This window comes from Chelonoidis abingdonii, chromosome 3 (genome assembly GCF_003597395.2).
Source record: "Chelonoidis abingdonii isolate Lonesome George chromosome 3, CheloAbing_2.0, whole genome shotgun sequence".
Classification (NCBI taxonomy): Eukaryota; Metazoa; Chordata; order Testudines; family Testudinidae; genus Chelonoidis; species Chelonoidis abingdonii.
In genome coordinates this window covers 118,855,390-118,869,848 of record NC_133771.1, presented here as the reverse complement: position 1 = coordinate 118,869,848, position 14,459 = coordinate 118,855,390, and the positions used below count along the sequence as shown (strand labels likewise).

Below are 14,459 nucleotides of genomic sequence, written 5' to 3'. Positions count from 1 at the left end.
ATTCCTGGGGGAATTCCGTGCCACTGCGGAGGCACAGAATTTGTCTCCCACAGATTTCTTTTCTTCTCCGCAGAAAAATGACTTGAAGCAAAGGGAAGTCAGAAGAGCAGTCATGCAACCCTCCTCAGCAGTGTGTCTTGGGTGCACAGGGCAGCCGGCAGAGAGGTAAATCACTGTGGGGCAGAAGACAGGACTGAGGAAGACCCAGCTGGTGGCTCCTACCTTGCGCCGGGCTCAGCTGCTAGCCCCGGCTGGGCTGGGGAGGACAGGACGTCCTCTTCCCTTGCACATCACACGGGGCCCGGTCAGACCCATCCCCAGATCTCTCCCCCCAGCTGCAGGAAGCTCTGCAAACTCCCCCCCGTTTCTGCTTCCTGCACCCATAGCTCCTCAGCTGCAGCAGGAGCCTGTGCTCCCCAATGCCATGCTGGAGCCTCCGCATTTATTTGACAAATAACATCTTCAGAATTTTTCAGAATGTTAAAATATGGTGCACAGAATTTAATTTTTTTGCACAGAATGCTGTCAGGAGTAATGTAACAATGGTTGTTACTATAACGCTACAATAGCCTCATACAAATTACTCTATGTAGGGACCCACTGCATAATTCAATTATGCAGTTACACATAGGGACAATTTATTTATTGCTAAAATATTGCCAAAATATTATATACACCTCTTTGAACCATTTTCCTGAAAGCTCTCAGATCCATATCTGGTCTACTCACTATTTTGCCATCCTTCCTTCATATCTGGAATGATTAAACTAGCTAGAGATATAAAGGGTAACAAGAAAACATTCTACAAATACAGTGGCGAGTGGTGGGGACCCATCTACTACTGCAGGTCCCATCACAGGGGCACGGTAAATAGCAGCATCCTGCTGCACCTCTTTAACCTCTGTCAAGGATGCTATTTTTCCCTGGACACTTCCCCTTGGCCCCAGCACGTTCTTTGCTCTCACTTCAGGGCACTCAGCTGCTCAGTCCCAGCAACCAGCCACTGCTCTGTCCAAAGTACTTGGTTCTCTCAGAGCTCCATGGATGTAGTCCTTATTCCCTGGGCTTCCAGCAGCAACTGACCCTGCTCTGTCATTCCTCTTATCTGAGCCTGCTGGGCCCAGATAGGCTGCGTGGGGCACAGCCACTCCTACATTGCTCGAAGACTCACCTCCATTGCTCCATGCTGAGGATAATTATTTTTACTCTAGTGTGGAGCCAATGCCCCATCATGGGGTGGGGGTGGGGGGGTGGGAGAGAAGGAGGAGACAAAACCAGAAAATGTGGAAATACCAAAAGTGCTAAATAACTTTTTTGATTCAATTTTCACCAAAAAGTTTAGTAGCAATTGGACATCTAACAATGAATGTAAGTGAAAATGAGGTAGGATCAGAGGCTAAAATAGGGAAAGAACAGGTTAAAAATTACTTAGACAAGTTAGATGTCTTCAAGTCACCAGGGCCTCATGAAATACATCCTAGAGTACTCAAGGAGCTGACTGAGGAGATATCTGAGCCATTAGAGATTATCTTCGAAAAGACATGGAAGATGGGTGAGATTCCAGAGGACTGGAAAGGGCAAATATAGTACCAATCTATAAAAAGGTGAATTAGGGCAACCCAGAGAATTACAGACCAGTCAGTTTAATTTCAGTACCCGGAAAGATAATGGAGCAAGTAATTAAGCAATCAATTTCCAATCACCCAGAAAATAAGGTGATAAGAAAGAGCATGGATTTATCAAGAACAAATCATGCTAAAGCAACGTAATAGCTTTCTTCAACAGGGTAACAAGCCTTGTGGATAGAGGGGAAGTGGTAGCTATGGTATATCTTGATTTTAATAAGGCTTTTGATACTATCTCGCATGACCGTCTCATAAACAGATTAGGAAAATAAAACCTAGATGGAGCTACTGTAAGGTGGTTGCATAACTGATTGGAAAACTGTTCCCAGAGGGTAGTTAACAGTGGTTCACAATCAAGCTGGAAGGGCATATTGAGAGGGGTCCCACAGAGATCAGTTCTGGGTCTGGTTCTGTTCAATATCTTCATCAGTGATTTAGATAATGGTGTAGAGAGTACACTTACAAAGTTTGTAGACAATACCAAGCTGGGTGGAGTTGCAAGTGCTTTAGAGGATACGATTAAAATTCAAAATGATCTGGAAAAACTGGAGAAATGATCTGGAGTAACTAGGATGAAATTCAGTAAGGACAAATGGAAATTACTCCACTTAGGAAGGGTCAGCTAGTTGTACACATACAAAATTGGAAATGACTGCCTAGGAAGAAGTACTGCAGAAAGGGATCTGGGGATCATAGTGGATCACAAGCTAAATATGAGTCAACAATGTAACACTATTGCAAAAAAAGCAAACCTCATTCTGGGAAGTATTAGAAGGAGTGTTGTAAGCAAGACATGAGAAGTAATTCTTCCAACCTACTCAGGTCTAAACTGGAGTACTGTGTCCAGTTCTGGGCACCACATTTCAGGAAAGATGTGGACAATTTTGAGAAAGTCCAGAGAAGAACAACAAAAATGATTAAAAGTCTAGAAACATGACCTATGAGGGAAGATTAAAAAATTGGATTTGTTTAGTCTGGAGAACAGAAAACTGAAGAGGGACATGATAACAGTTTTTAAGTACTTAGAAGGTTGTTACAAGGGAGGAGAAAAATTGTTAGGCTAGGACAAGAAGCAATGGATTTAAATTGCAGCAAGGGCAGTTTAGGTTGGACATTAGCAAAAATTTCTGTCAGGGTGGTTAAGCACTGGAATAAATTGCCTAGGGAAGTTGTGGAATCTCTGTCACTGGAGATTGTTAAGAGCAGGTTAGACAAACACTCTTCAGGGATCATCTAGATAATACTTAGTCCTGACTTGAGTGCAGGGAACTGGATTAGAAGATCTCTCAAGGTCCTTTCCAGTCCTACGATTTTATAATTTCTCTCTCTCCCCCACAAAGCAGCATTCAGGGTATGTACTGCACTTTTTCCTAGGTTGCTGCCCTTAAAAGGGCAGATTGGGAGATAGAATAGGAAGAATGATGTAGAAAAGAGGAAGCTTACAGGAGGCAGTTCCTCACATCCTAAACGCCATTTGAATAGAGTTCTGCATCATATCCATGTTCCCTCCTAACATACTTCTAAATCTGTGCTTGTGTGAAGCTCCACTCCTCTGGGGTTTGGGAACAGCCTTCCCCTGCTGCACAGTGCCTAAATCATGCAGTAGCAACTTAGAACCTGAAAGAGCAGAACAATTTTGCTCATCATCAACCCCACGGTTGAACCAGCTTCTATTTTATTTTGTTGCGCAGTTAAAATTAAAAATGTAGCCCAATAGACATACACGGTTGCTTTTGTGTTTCAAAGAAAGGCTCTCAGTGAACCTTCAAACATGGAATAAATTGTAATTCCACAAGATGGCCTTGATGACAACTTCGCAAGTTTCTGGGTGACAGATTGACGTGATACAAATTCACTGAACTGATGCCAGGCATCCAGATTTTCCATTAAGAATGTGCAAAAGCTAACTGTTTGTGCTAGCATGGAAGACACTAGTTGGTCAAGGGATTGGCAGGACAAAGACAACTAAGAATGGCTCTCTCCTCTGGACCATCTGGAAATCTTAACTTCCCAATTTTGTTGCACTACTGCCAAACAACAACAACAAGAATGTCACTAGAACTGGATTACATTTGGCAATGAAAAAAAATTTGCTAGATCTTCCATTCTTCTCTGCACCCTTTATATATACTATGCTTAGTTACCAGAAAAAAAGGTGCTAAATAGTCTTTTGAGAATTTTATGAAAACAACCTAAAACTTATCAATTCACAAAGTAAAAAAAAACACCAGTGCATTACTATGGGCTTTTGTTGTAAAAAGAAAGCAAAGGACATGCTTCAATCTAATGTTTCATGAAAATGGTTGCACATTAAGTGCACATGTGAAGAACTTTCCTTTTCACAAAGCAGGTGTGTGAGGAAATATTTTCTTTCTAAGTGGGTGAGAAAAGGAGGCAAAGGAAAGAGTGTGAGAAAAGGAGACAGTATTTCTAGATGAAGCATAACATTTTAAAATAATCATGGGAACAGAGAGTAGGATAAGCTTGCCTGGAGACGTCTACATTATAGGGGAAAAAACATGGATTTTATTTAACTATGCAGTTTGCTATTCAATAAAAAAAGTATTTACCATTAATACCAATAGATTACCATGTAGCTTCCACTAAAAATTATTTATAAACAGCCACAGTACTGACAAAGTGACTTCACTTCTGAGTCAAATACTTTAAGAGCTGATGAGTCAAGAAAAATCAAATAGTTATAAAAGACATTTTAAAAAGCTTAACTTGATCTACCTTCCATAAAATGTACATAATATCTGTAAATCCCATCTTGAGGGGGGAAAAAAAAGGTTATTTAAATAAAGGGCGAAAAATAAATACTTGCTTTCATAAGGCACCAAGTGCTGCAAGTTTATAATGGGCAATTTATTCAGTAAATTAAAAGATATGAGTCATACGTTTGTGTTAGCAGAGAGAGAGAGAGCGGGGAAGGGGGAAGCTTAGTGTATATTCTTACCCAGCAACTAGAACGTATTTTCCATTTGTTTGATCCTTTAACCTTTCCAGCAGGGACAAACGTACTTTGGCTTTGGTTTGGCCATAGATTTCAATTTCATCTGCAAGCAATCCTATCTCCTTGGCAAGTACATCAACAGCTTTTGGACTCTGTCCTCGGGAAATCTCAATATCACTGGAAAAGAAAACAAATAAGAGCACCAAGAGACTTCTCTCAGCTTAGGTGGTCGATGACAGAACACAAAACAACAGCAAACACTGCAACAATGAAGTTATTGTAACCGCTTTATGATCTCTTCTCTCAGATTTTGTTATCTGAACCTAAATACTAGCCAACGCCTAATGTAATATTGGAAAACATGGTGGTGTTATCTATTCTTCGTCCCCCTCCAGCAATGTTTACTAACATTTCATTGTATTCTTTTCTTTAATTGGGGTCCAAATATTACACAATGACTTCATATCAGACTAATCAGCGTCTGCTGGATATTCAAGAATGTCACTTTGAAATGGATTTTTCTGTCAGTTTCTTTTCATCCTCTATAGCAGTACATTTCAGCATTTACACGTGCACATTACTGCAAAGCACATACATTACTTACAGTTAGCACTCATATAAACATAGACAAACATACTTACACATCAAAGAACGTGAAAGCAAACTTCAAGCCTCACTACTCCCCCATGAGGTAATGTAAGGAGACAGATAACATACACAGGGATCAGTTCACCTACCACTGAAATACAACTATATGCGGGATAGCACACAGTGTCTATTTAACTACACAACACTATACAACAGGTACAGATAAGATGGAAAGAAGAACAAGGCAATACACAAACTGCAGAGAATTTACTATGGGTTAGGTGAACATCATAAACCAAATCGGGATTTAACATCAAACTCAAGAGGCCTAGCCTTGCAAAAGAAATGCCATGGAATCTAACATCTGCACATGAATAAGGACTAATGTTAAAACTTGCAGATGTCTCCTCTTAGCACTCATTAACACTAGACTGGGTCATTTGTTCAATTCTTTTTCAGAGAAGTATACCACTTAATCAATCATCATCAACATTTCCTGCAGCAGTGAGATGTCTTTCCAGAGGTCTCCGATCCACATACTAACCCATTCTGACCCTACCTAGTGAGATGTTACAGAATCACAATACATGACGATTTAGCAGCAGACCATTTCTACTCATTCCCCCTCTTAAAATGCATTCTCTCCCCTTGCATCAATTCTTCTCTCTAAACAGAAGTGCATATCAATGAGACCTCTTGCATAAAGGATAGTTTCAGTCTTTCTATGCTTTTCTGCATCAAACCCTATAAATATATACTTAAAGAAAGCTGAATCTGTTTTATTTAAGGGAGTGAGACATGCAAATTTCAGCAGCTGGGACACCATACAGATGTGCAAGATTACACTGCTGAGCAGCAAAAAAGAGAAACAGAAGTGTGGCTGGCAATATATTTTCTTTCAACTCTATTTCATTTTTAAGATATTGAAATTCCTATACAGAATTGTGTATTAAAACACCTTTACTGTCCTTTTGTAACTTGAGAGATAACAACTTAAACATGGACTTCCTGAATTCCTCGTAGCACCCTAAGCTCTCTCTACTTCCTTCATCTCTCCTGACAGAGGTGACTCCCCCACAAAATTCTATAGAATCTCCTTTCTCCATCTCTTGCCAAATCTTAAAGAGTATTATAATGCATCTCTGCTAGAGAGGATATTGCTTCAGTAAAACTGGTTTAATGTACCATTACAGACCTGGGAATAAAACACCAAAGTGAAACGAGTTTTATAGGCTCAGCTTAGAAATCTCTTTTTAGGTACCGAGTTAAGTTTTCAGTTGATCTACCTAAGCAAAATAACCGCTGTTGTCATTCCTTCACTGAAGAGCTCTTTAGAACCTTTGGGAAAAACAGCTTTTTAATACAAACAGAAAGCCTTTTACCAGGGAGGTTACATATAAACGGAGACATCCAATAGAATGTAGTAATTTTTTAATACAATAGGATCGCTCCTCTATTAACAAGATGGGTGCAAGGAAAGACTTTACAATGATTTCGCATTTACGACTTAATAACTCATAGACGTAAACAAGACTTTAAGTGTTTACGTCTAGCCACTTAATTATTTCTGTCAACAAATATTCTCCAGAATGCTTCTGATAGCAAACATTACTAGGCATCCATCTGTGTCTACTGTGCAGTGAACGCTAGTACAACTACTACTTTTTTTTTTTTTTTAAACAGCTGAGGGAGACTGATCCTACAGTTTTCAATATATCTAGCACACAGATGATTATAATCAGCACCCAGAAAACCATCACACGCTTTCCTAATGAACCTAGGTATATTTCTTCTTATAGGTATATGCAATTATAGAAAAAAGTTGCTGCTGAGATCAAAACCAAAGTCTCCTACGCCCGGTGTGGTCTGTTGTTCATTCTGGAAGCAACTACCTGAGCAGAAATGCATCATCCTTATACCTACAGAGGAAACCCTATACAGGAAAAGGTTTTATTTCTTCATAAGAATGACCCTACTGGGTCAGACCAAAGTCCATCTAGCGCAGTATCCCTTCTTCCGACAGTGGCCAGTGCCAGATGCCCCTGAGCGAATGAACAGAACAGGAATCATCAAGTGATCCATCCCCTGTCACTCATTCCCAGCTTCTGGCAAAGAGAGGCTACGGACACCATTCCTGCCCATCCTGGCTAATAGGCATTGATGGAGCTATCCTCCATGAATTTATCTAGCTCTTTTTTGAAGCCTGTTATGGTCTTGGCCTTCACAACATCCTCTGGCAAAGAGTTCCAAAGGTTGACTGTGTGTTGTGTGAAGAAAAATCTCCTTTTATTTATTTTAAACCTGCTGCCCATTCATTTCATTTGGCGACCCCTAGTTCTTGTAATATGAGAAGTAGTAAACAACACTTCCTATCTACTTTCTCTACACCAGTCATGATTTTATAGCCCTCTATCATTTCTCCCCTTAGCCGTCTCTTTTCCAAGTTGAAAAGTCCAAGTCTTATTAATCTCGTCTCATACAGAAGCCACAGGATTTAAGTGTAGTTTATGAAACAGACAACTTCCTTCTTTATTAACAGAGAAAATCTTTGAATTTTGCATTCAGGGCTACTTGCAGGTTTTTCCAGACAGCTTAAGCCTCATAATTCAAAAGCAGCAAAGAGTCCCGTGGCACCTTATAGACTAACAGATGTATTGAAGCATGAGCTTTCATGGGTGAAGACCCACTTTGTCAGATGCATGTCAACATGCATCCGACGAAGTGGGTATTCACCCACGAAAGCTCATGCTCCTACATACCTGTTAGTCTATAAGGTGCCACAGGACTCTTTGCTGCTTTTACAAATCTAAACTAACACGGCTACCCCTCTGATACTTGACCTCATACTTCAGTTTTCATTACTAATTGTTCTTGGTTTTTTGCATACTTGAAATTCAGCATTAGAAACAGCAATAAGGGACAGGCTGAGCGCCTGAGGCAGGATTCCTCACTTAAAGGGAATATAAATCAAAGGGGCAGAGAAACTTTAATCCAATTAGAAACTGTCACACAGAGAGCTGTAGCATGCAGCACAGAGGAGGGGTGAGGAATCTAGAGGCTGATCCAAAGCTCAGTGAAGTCATTGGAAATCTTTCCATAGACTTTGATGGGCTTTGGATCTGGCCCTCACTGTCTCCTCTGATTGCCTTACAATATGTCTACTGGCAAAAGGTTAACTTAATGGCTCCAACTGGTACAACTCCCAATTAGATACTCCATCAGCAGTTTGGTCTGACCAGCTACTGGTCTTACTGGAATTTGTGTACGTGTTTTGTGGTGAAGGAGATAAAAGCAAAAATATAATTTCTTCTTCCATGTTTCAATAACTCACAAGTAAATATCATACAACACTGTATAAAACATAGCTCTTCAAAGATTTTACTTTATTTTAAAAAAAAGTTAGAAAAGTCAATTGTACTTTTCTACATGCATTAAAAATTAGTTGCATTTATGTATGTCTGCACATTCCTTTGCTAACTTTAACATTTATTAATAAGTTATATATTTTTATTTTCCACTGCACTTATGTTAAACTATTCTGAATGTAATACTTATCCAATCTATAGATGTTAACTTTATAACACCTATGTTAAACAACTTTATTTTATTATTACCTAAAAAATGTCTGAGGGTCAATTTTTGTTTTTGTTGCTGAATGTATTGTTTTCATTTCTGGATGAAAGAAACATGGGAAATGAAGTATAACTTTTAATTAACGTGAAGAAATTTTTGGTAACGTTAGCTGGACTAAAATATATTCATATGTACCAACTTTTTTCAACATCTGACACAGCCAGTTTTTAAATAGTTAGTTTTAATATTTACAATATACGTAAATGTTACATATTTGATACTAAACAAAAATATTAGAACATCAGGTTGTCTGTCAGAAGAAGACTTGTTAAATATCTGCTGGTAATAGTGTACCATTACACTGGGAATTTACAAAATACAAGGTTAAAGAAATCTCTACATCTAGTCAGTATGTACACTGAGAATTTTATTACAGTGTCTTTGGAAATGAATTTAATTAATGCCACAGAGCTCCTTGAGAGCAAAAAGAAATGTTCCCTGTTTAAGTTCCTATTCTTCTTTCTTACTTGTTTTTAATGAAAGATCCATCTGTTTCCATATAAAATTGTATACTGTTGTAAAAGAATATTTTATACCTTCGCCCTAGCAAGCAACGGTATATTTAAAAGGAAAAAAAATACAACCATAAAGTTCCAGTAATTAAACAAATGGAAACCCTAACACTGGTAACATATTTTATATATGGTGGTGGGGGAGGGGGAGGGAAGCAGAAGGATTTTTTTTTAGTAGAAGTTTTATCATCATCAACCACATGGCATGGAACATAGTTTGATCTATTGTTTCTTTAGCTATATTTTTAATGGGAGATTTTCAAGGATGAAAAGTTTGAAATTGTATATATTTGCCCATTAAAAGCCCCAGGATATCAACTTTTTTCTATCTGCACTCTATAAAATGCTTGTTCTTTTGGCATCTGTTTTAAGTTACTAACTGAATCTGTTTCAATTAAATTGTTAAAACAAGAGACATTTAAAGGTGAAGTGAAATGCCTTCTTTAAAAGCATGTACTAATTTTAACCTTAAATGTTAAAAATGCAATACATTCAGCAGCAGACTTCTATACATTATAAATGAATACATTTTCAAAGACTCTACTGCCATATCCTGGGTTCAAGTCCTTGGGTTTCTCTCACACACGAGTGCACATCCACCCACACCACACACACACACAACTTTATGCTAATAGCAAAGCAGAGAGCTACATTCTTCCTGCTGTCAGCAGTTGTTGCAATGTAAACATGGATCCCTGAAGGCCTGAACATAGGCAAGTAAATGAAAGAGGAACTGATGGAAAAGAATTTGGTTATACAAAAGAAAGGATTTATAACTCTTCAAATCTGCAAACATATTTTTGGGCCCCAATTCAGGAAAACATTCCTAAACAAAAAAGCACTTATGCATGAGCTCAGGTGCCTTTGAAGTCACTGGGACTTACATGCATGCTTAAAGTTAAGCATGTCCTCATGTACTTTGCGAAATTGGGGTCCCACTGATTTGAGAACTATTTCAGGTCACCTTTTAGTTTTAGAATTCATAAACTGGTTGCCACTTATAAAAAAATAACTAATGCTAAATACCAGGATATTTAGTGACACATAACAGAAGAAGCAAATAAGCAGAATAGCTGCTTTTGTATACTAGGCAAACATATTTAAAGAGACATAATTAAATTCAGTCTAATGTTTAAACCACTTGCCCAAAGCTCATCTTATTACCTGGGCACTGGGGAGAGGGGCTGAAGTTTCAAGCAATGGAGGTTCCACTCCCTGTATTGCTGAGACTGGATCCATCTCTCGCTGGTTTTTACCATGTTCTTTCACAGAGAAAAGAAAAACACTATATGACAGTTGCATTATAAATGTTCAACAGTTTGATTTCAGTTAGACAGAGCCTAAACATATGATATCCTAACTGTTAAAGTATCAGAGGGGTAGCTGTGTTTGCTGTTTTTACAAATCCAGACTAAGAATCCTGTGGCACCTTATAGACTAACAGACATTTTGTAGCATGAGCTTTCGTGGGTGAATACCCACTTCGTCGGATGCATGCATTCACCCACAAAAGCTCATGCTACAAAACGTCTGTTAGTCTATAAGGTGCCACAGGATTCTTTGCTGCTATAACTGCTAAAATAATCTCTATGCGAAAGGATTGTAACAAGCATACCTACAACATAAAGATCTTCCAATTCCATGTCTTTAGGAATAAAGAAAAACTCTTACTGCATTGTTTACCAAAGATTTCAAGGAAGGGCAGGGTCATTCAGCACAGATGGCACTAAAATCTCTGGCTAAGCACTTGGAGGTATTCTTTCTCCAGGCCAGAATTTTCTTATTTTCACTCTCTCTACACGCCCCCCCCCCCCCAAAAGTGATTCTCCCACTCTCTTTAAAGTACAAAAGAAGTGTCAACTGTTTAATGACTCTTTCTCTTGCTCTCTTGGATCCTCAGTGCAGGTTTGTTCCATCTTAAAAGGGTAAGAAAATGGATTAACCCTTGAAATTTCCTTTTAAGCCCCATCAGGCAATAGACACATAATATAAAACTAAAAACTGGTTGCTTCCTTCCAATGTGACGTCAGACATTATCACTGACCTTCAACATACAGTACCTTCCTACAAGCTGGTCAACATAACAGACAGCCTTAACCAGCTAATTAAATGAACTGGCACTCTTAGTAGGAGGTAACTGGCACTGAAGGAGAAAGCTGGGGCTAGTGCATCAAAGCAGATGGCATCATAAGAAGAGAAGTCACCAGGGCCATCCCTCTAGCATTACTTACTCCTTTAGGCCTTGCAGCCTGCCTTCTTTAAATGTTGCTCCTCAAAAGGTTGATGTGGCAAAGGTGAGACAACCCACGCCTGACCCAGCTGAGCTGCTGAGAATTATGAGCGATGGGGGAGTTGATGCAGGATGTGTGCGTTTTTAAATTAACAAATTGAATTTGGGGTATTATACTTTTTAAAAATCCAAAATAAACAAAACTAATATTAACTAGACAGGGGGGCAAAAGAAGTAAAATGTATTGCCTTTTAGAGGAAAATAGTTCCCTTGGCTGCTGCTTGTTTCCCAAGGCTTTGGCCAACATATAGCAATCATCTGAAGTGATATTTCCCTTCAGAGCAATATTTTACACTTACTGCCCTTGCAGCTTGTCAACAGTTGCATTTCATTGTATAGTAATCCAGAGTGTTGTTATGAGAAATACCTAAAGCTCCAACAGAACAGCCCAGGATCTCCAAGTGCTTTATAAATTCTCACAATACCTTTGTGAGTTCAATTTTACACACAGGTAAACTAAGACACAGAGCACTTAAGTGACTAGCCAAAAACTCAGTTATACCATGGCTCCACAATAGAAAATGAGGAATTGTGGCTTCCACTCACCTTCTCTAATGAAGAGGATTCCTCTTCCTCCCACATCCACACATCAAATGCCCATGTAATTCTCAGTGAAAACATTGCAATATGTGGGATGCATGCTATGACCACTACTGTTTCCCTGTGTGTGTTTTACTATTTTACTCTTTTGTATTCTTCTTCTCTCCTTTTGTTTCCCCTTCTCACCCCTGCATTTTTCTTTCTTTCTCCTAATCTGACTCACTCTTTTCTGCTTTACTTATTCAACTCTTAGCAGCTGCATTCAAGCATGGAAAGGCCTTAAACAGAACAACTACATGAAAGGGATTTGTCTACACTGGCACTTTACAGCGCTGCAACTTTCTCACTCATGGGTGTGAAAACCCCACCCCCTGAGTGCAGCAAGTTTCAGCGCTGTAAGGTGACAGCAGCACTCCCAGCACTGGTAGCTATTCCCCTCGTGGAGGTGGGTTTTTTATAGTGCTAGGTTTTTTATAGCTCTCTCCCAGCACTGGTGCCACAACTACACAGCTATGTTAAAGCGCTGGCAGCGCTTTAACATTGCTAGTAAAGACATGCCCTTGGATTGCATACTCAAAACTACTTTTATATTCCAGCCTTGTATGAGAACAAAGCATCTATGCATTTGAATGCAGTAATGCTGAATGTTTTCACCACCACCAATGTGGATGTGGTGGCAATAAAGCAAGGAAAGAACTTTTTCAGACCTCTGCTCTACTGATCATGGAAATTGTAAGCATGGTAGGGAACCTATATGCAGCAGGCTGGTTAGTATGCACAGTAGGACCATAAGTACATAAGCATAACTCTGTATTATAACAGTAGGTAACTAGGGTACTCAGATTATTCTGCTACATGATAAACATTCATTTAATTTCTGAAATGGCTGTGTGCCAATATTATGTTGTGCCAATGTAACCCAACAGTCCTTGTTTCAAGTAAATACAAACCCCATACATATTACTACTTCAATGGAAGCTCTCTATAAGAAGAAATCCAAGGAAAAGCATTTTAATCATCAGCACATTTTAGAGACATTGACAAATTAATCAAAGCAAGCTTTAACCAACACCAAACTATTTTAGCACGACTGTGATGACACAAACAAAATCCAAAAATGTGAAAGTTAAAGTGTGTGCTCGGTCTTTAAACTTGCTTGACTGTGAAAAAATGAGGCAAAAATACTTGAGATTCAGACAGATGAGTTTTCCTGGCTTTACATTTACATAGCACTTCACAAACATTAGTAACTCTTTATAAAACTATTGGGTTGCAGGCAGCCGTAATTATAATTCCCTCACCATCATTGTGTGTCTAACTTGTTTTTATAGATCAATCTACTAATTTCTTTATCAAGCTTTGTTACAGTTGTTATTGTTATAGTATTTTGATTGTAGTACCTCATTTACCTTTATCTTGATAAATAAAACAGGAATGAATGGCCCAAAATTACCATTTCATTGATTATATTATTAAGGCAGCTGCAGGTCATAATTTTCCCCCTTTTTAAATTTGCCAGACTTGTCCAATTGCAGCTGTAAGTGCATAGCCTGTGAACTCTAGAGCCCAGTAAACACAGTGAGTTTTACACAGTTTTGGGTCACACTAACCTCCATCCGCATTGCTATGGTCAGAGGACCTACAGCATCTATAGCAGACTGGGTACTGTACTTTACATCTTGACCATAACCATGTTCTCCTGTAAAAGAAAAAACATTGTACCAATGAGTCTGAGACCTTTGAGAGTAGGAATGGGCAATAACATGTTGGGGAGACATTTTCATCCAAAAAAAATTGAGGTCTGAATGTGTATTCCAAATTTAACAACCTCACTACCGAACTGCCACTGTCTCCTTAATATTAAACAGACAGCAGCTGGAAGAGCGGTGTGGGAGTGTATATATATTAGATATCCAAAGAAAACCAGTTCCAGCTCACAAAAATGTGCCATTTGTGCAAAAAGCTACAGAATGTATTAGGATTTGGAAAATTACATATATTTGAAACAATCCATTGGACAAATAGGGAAAAGATTTTTAGTCTGCTTTTCCCTGTGCATATTATCATAGAACATCAGAGTTGGAAGGGACATCAGAAGGTCATCTAGTCCAAACCCCTGCTCAAAGCAGGACAAATCCCAACTTATAATCATCCAGCCAGGCTTTGTAAATGCCGACCTTAAAAACATCTATAGGAAGGAGATTCCACCACCTCCTAGGTAAAACCCAATTTCAGTTGCTTCACCACCCTCCTAGTTGAAAAAGTTTTTTCCTTAATATCCAACCTAATCTCCCCCACGGCAACTTGAGACCGTT

At 38.9% G+C, this 14,459-nt stretch overlaps 1 protein-coding gene across 11 annotated transcripts in view; it reads right to left on the bottom strand.

The window, feature by feature from the left end:
- The window catches only part of MTHFD1L (methylenetetrahydrofolate dehydrogenase (NADP+ dependent) 1 like), a 289,126-nt gene that overhangs the window by 238,551 nt on the left and 36,116 nt on the right, over window positions 1–14,459 (bottom strand). For 10 of the 11 annotated variants that reach the window (XR_012655563.1, XR_004373966.2, XM_032782444.2 and 7 more), the window contains exons 9-11: window positions 13,755–13,843; window positions 10,479–10,576; window positions 4,585–4,758 (exon numbers count right to left, since the gene is read on the bottom strand). Coding sequence is in view for 9 of the 11 variants with exons in the window: in XM_032782444.2 (XP_032638335.1) it covers window positions 4,585–4,758; window positions 10,479–10,576; window positions 13,755–13,843 (361 nt within the window). In the remaining 2 variants the exon portion in view is untranslated. Of the gene's footprint in view, window positions 1–1,746; window positions 3,243–4,584; window positions 4,759–10,478; window positions 10,577–13,754; window positions 13,844–14,459 lie in introns of those variants that run through there. The other variant, XM_032782453.2, reaches the window with a different exon arrangement.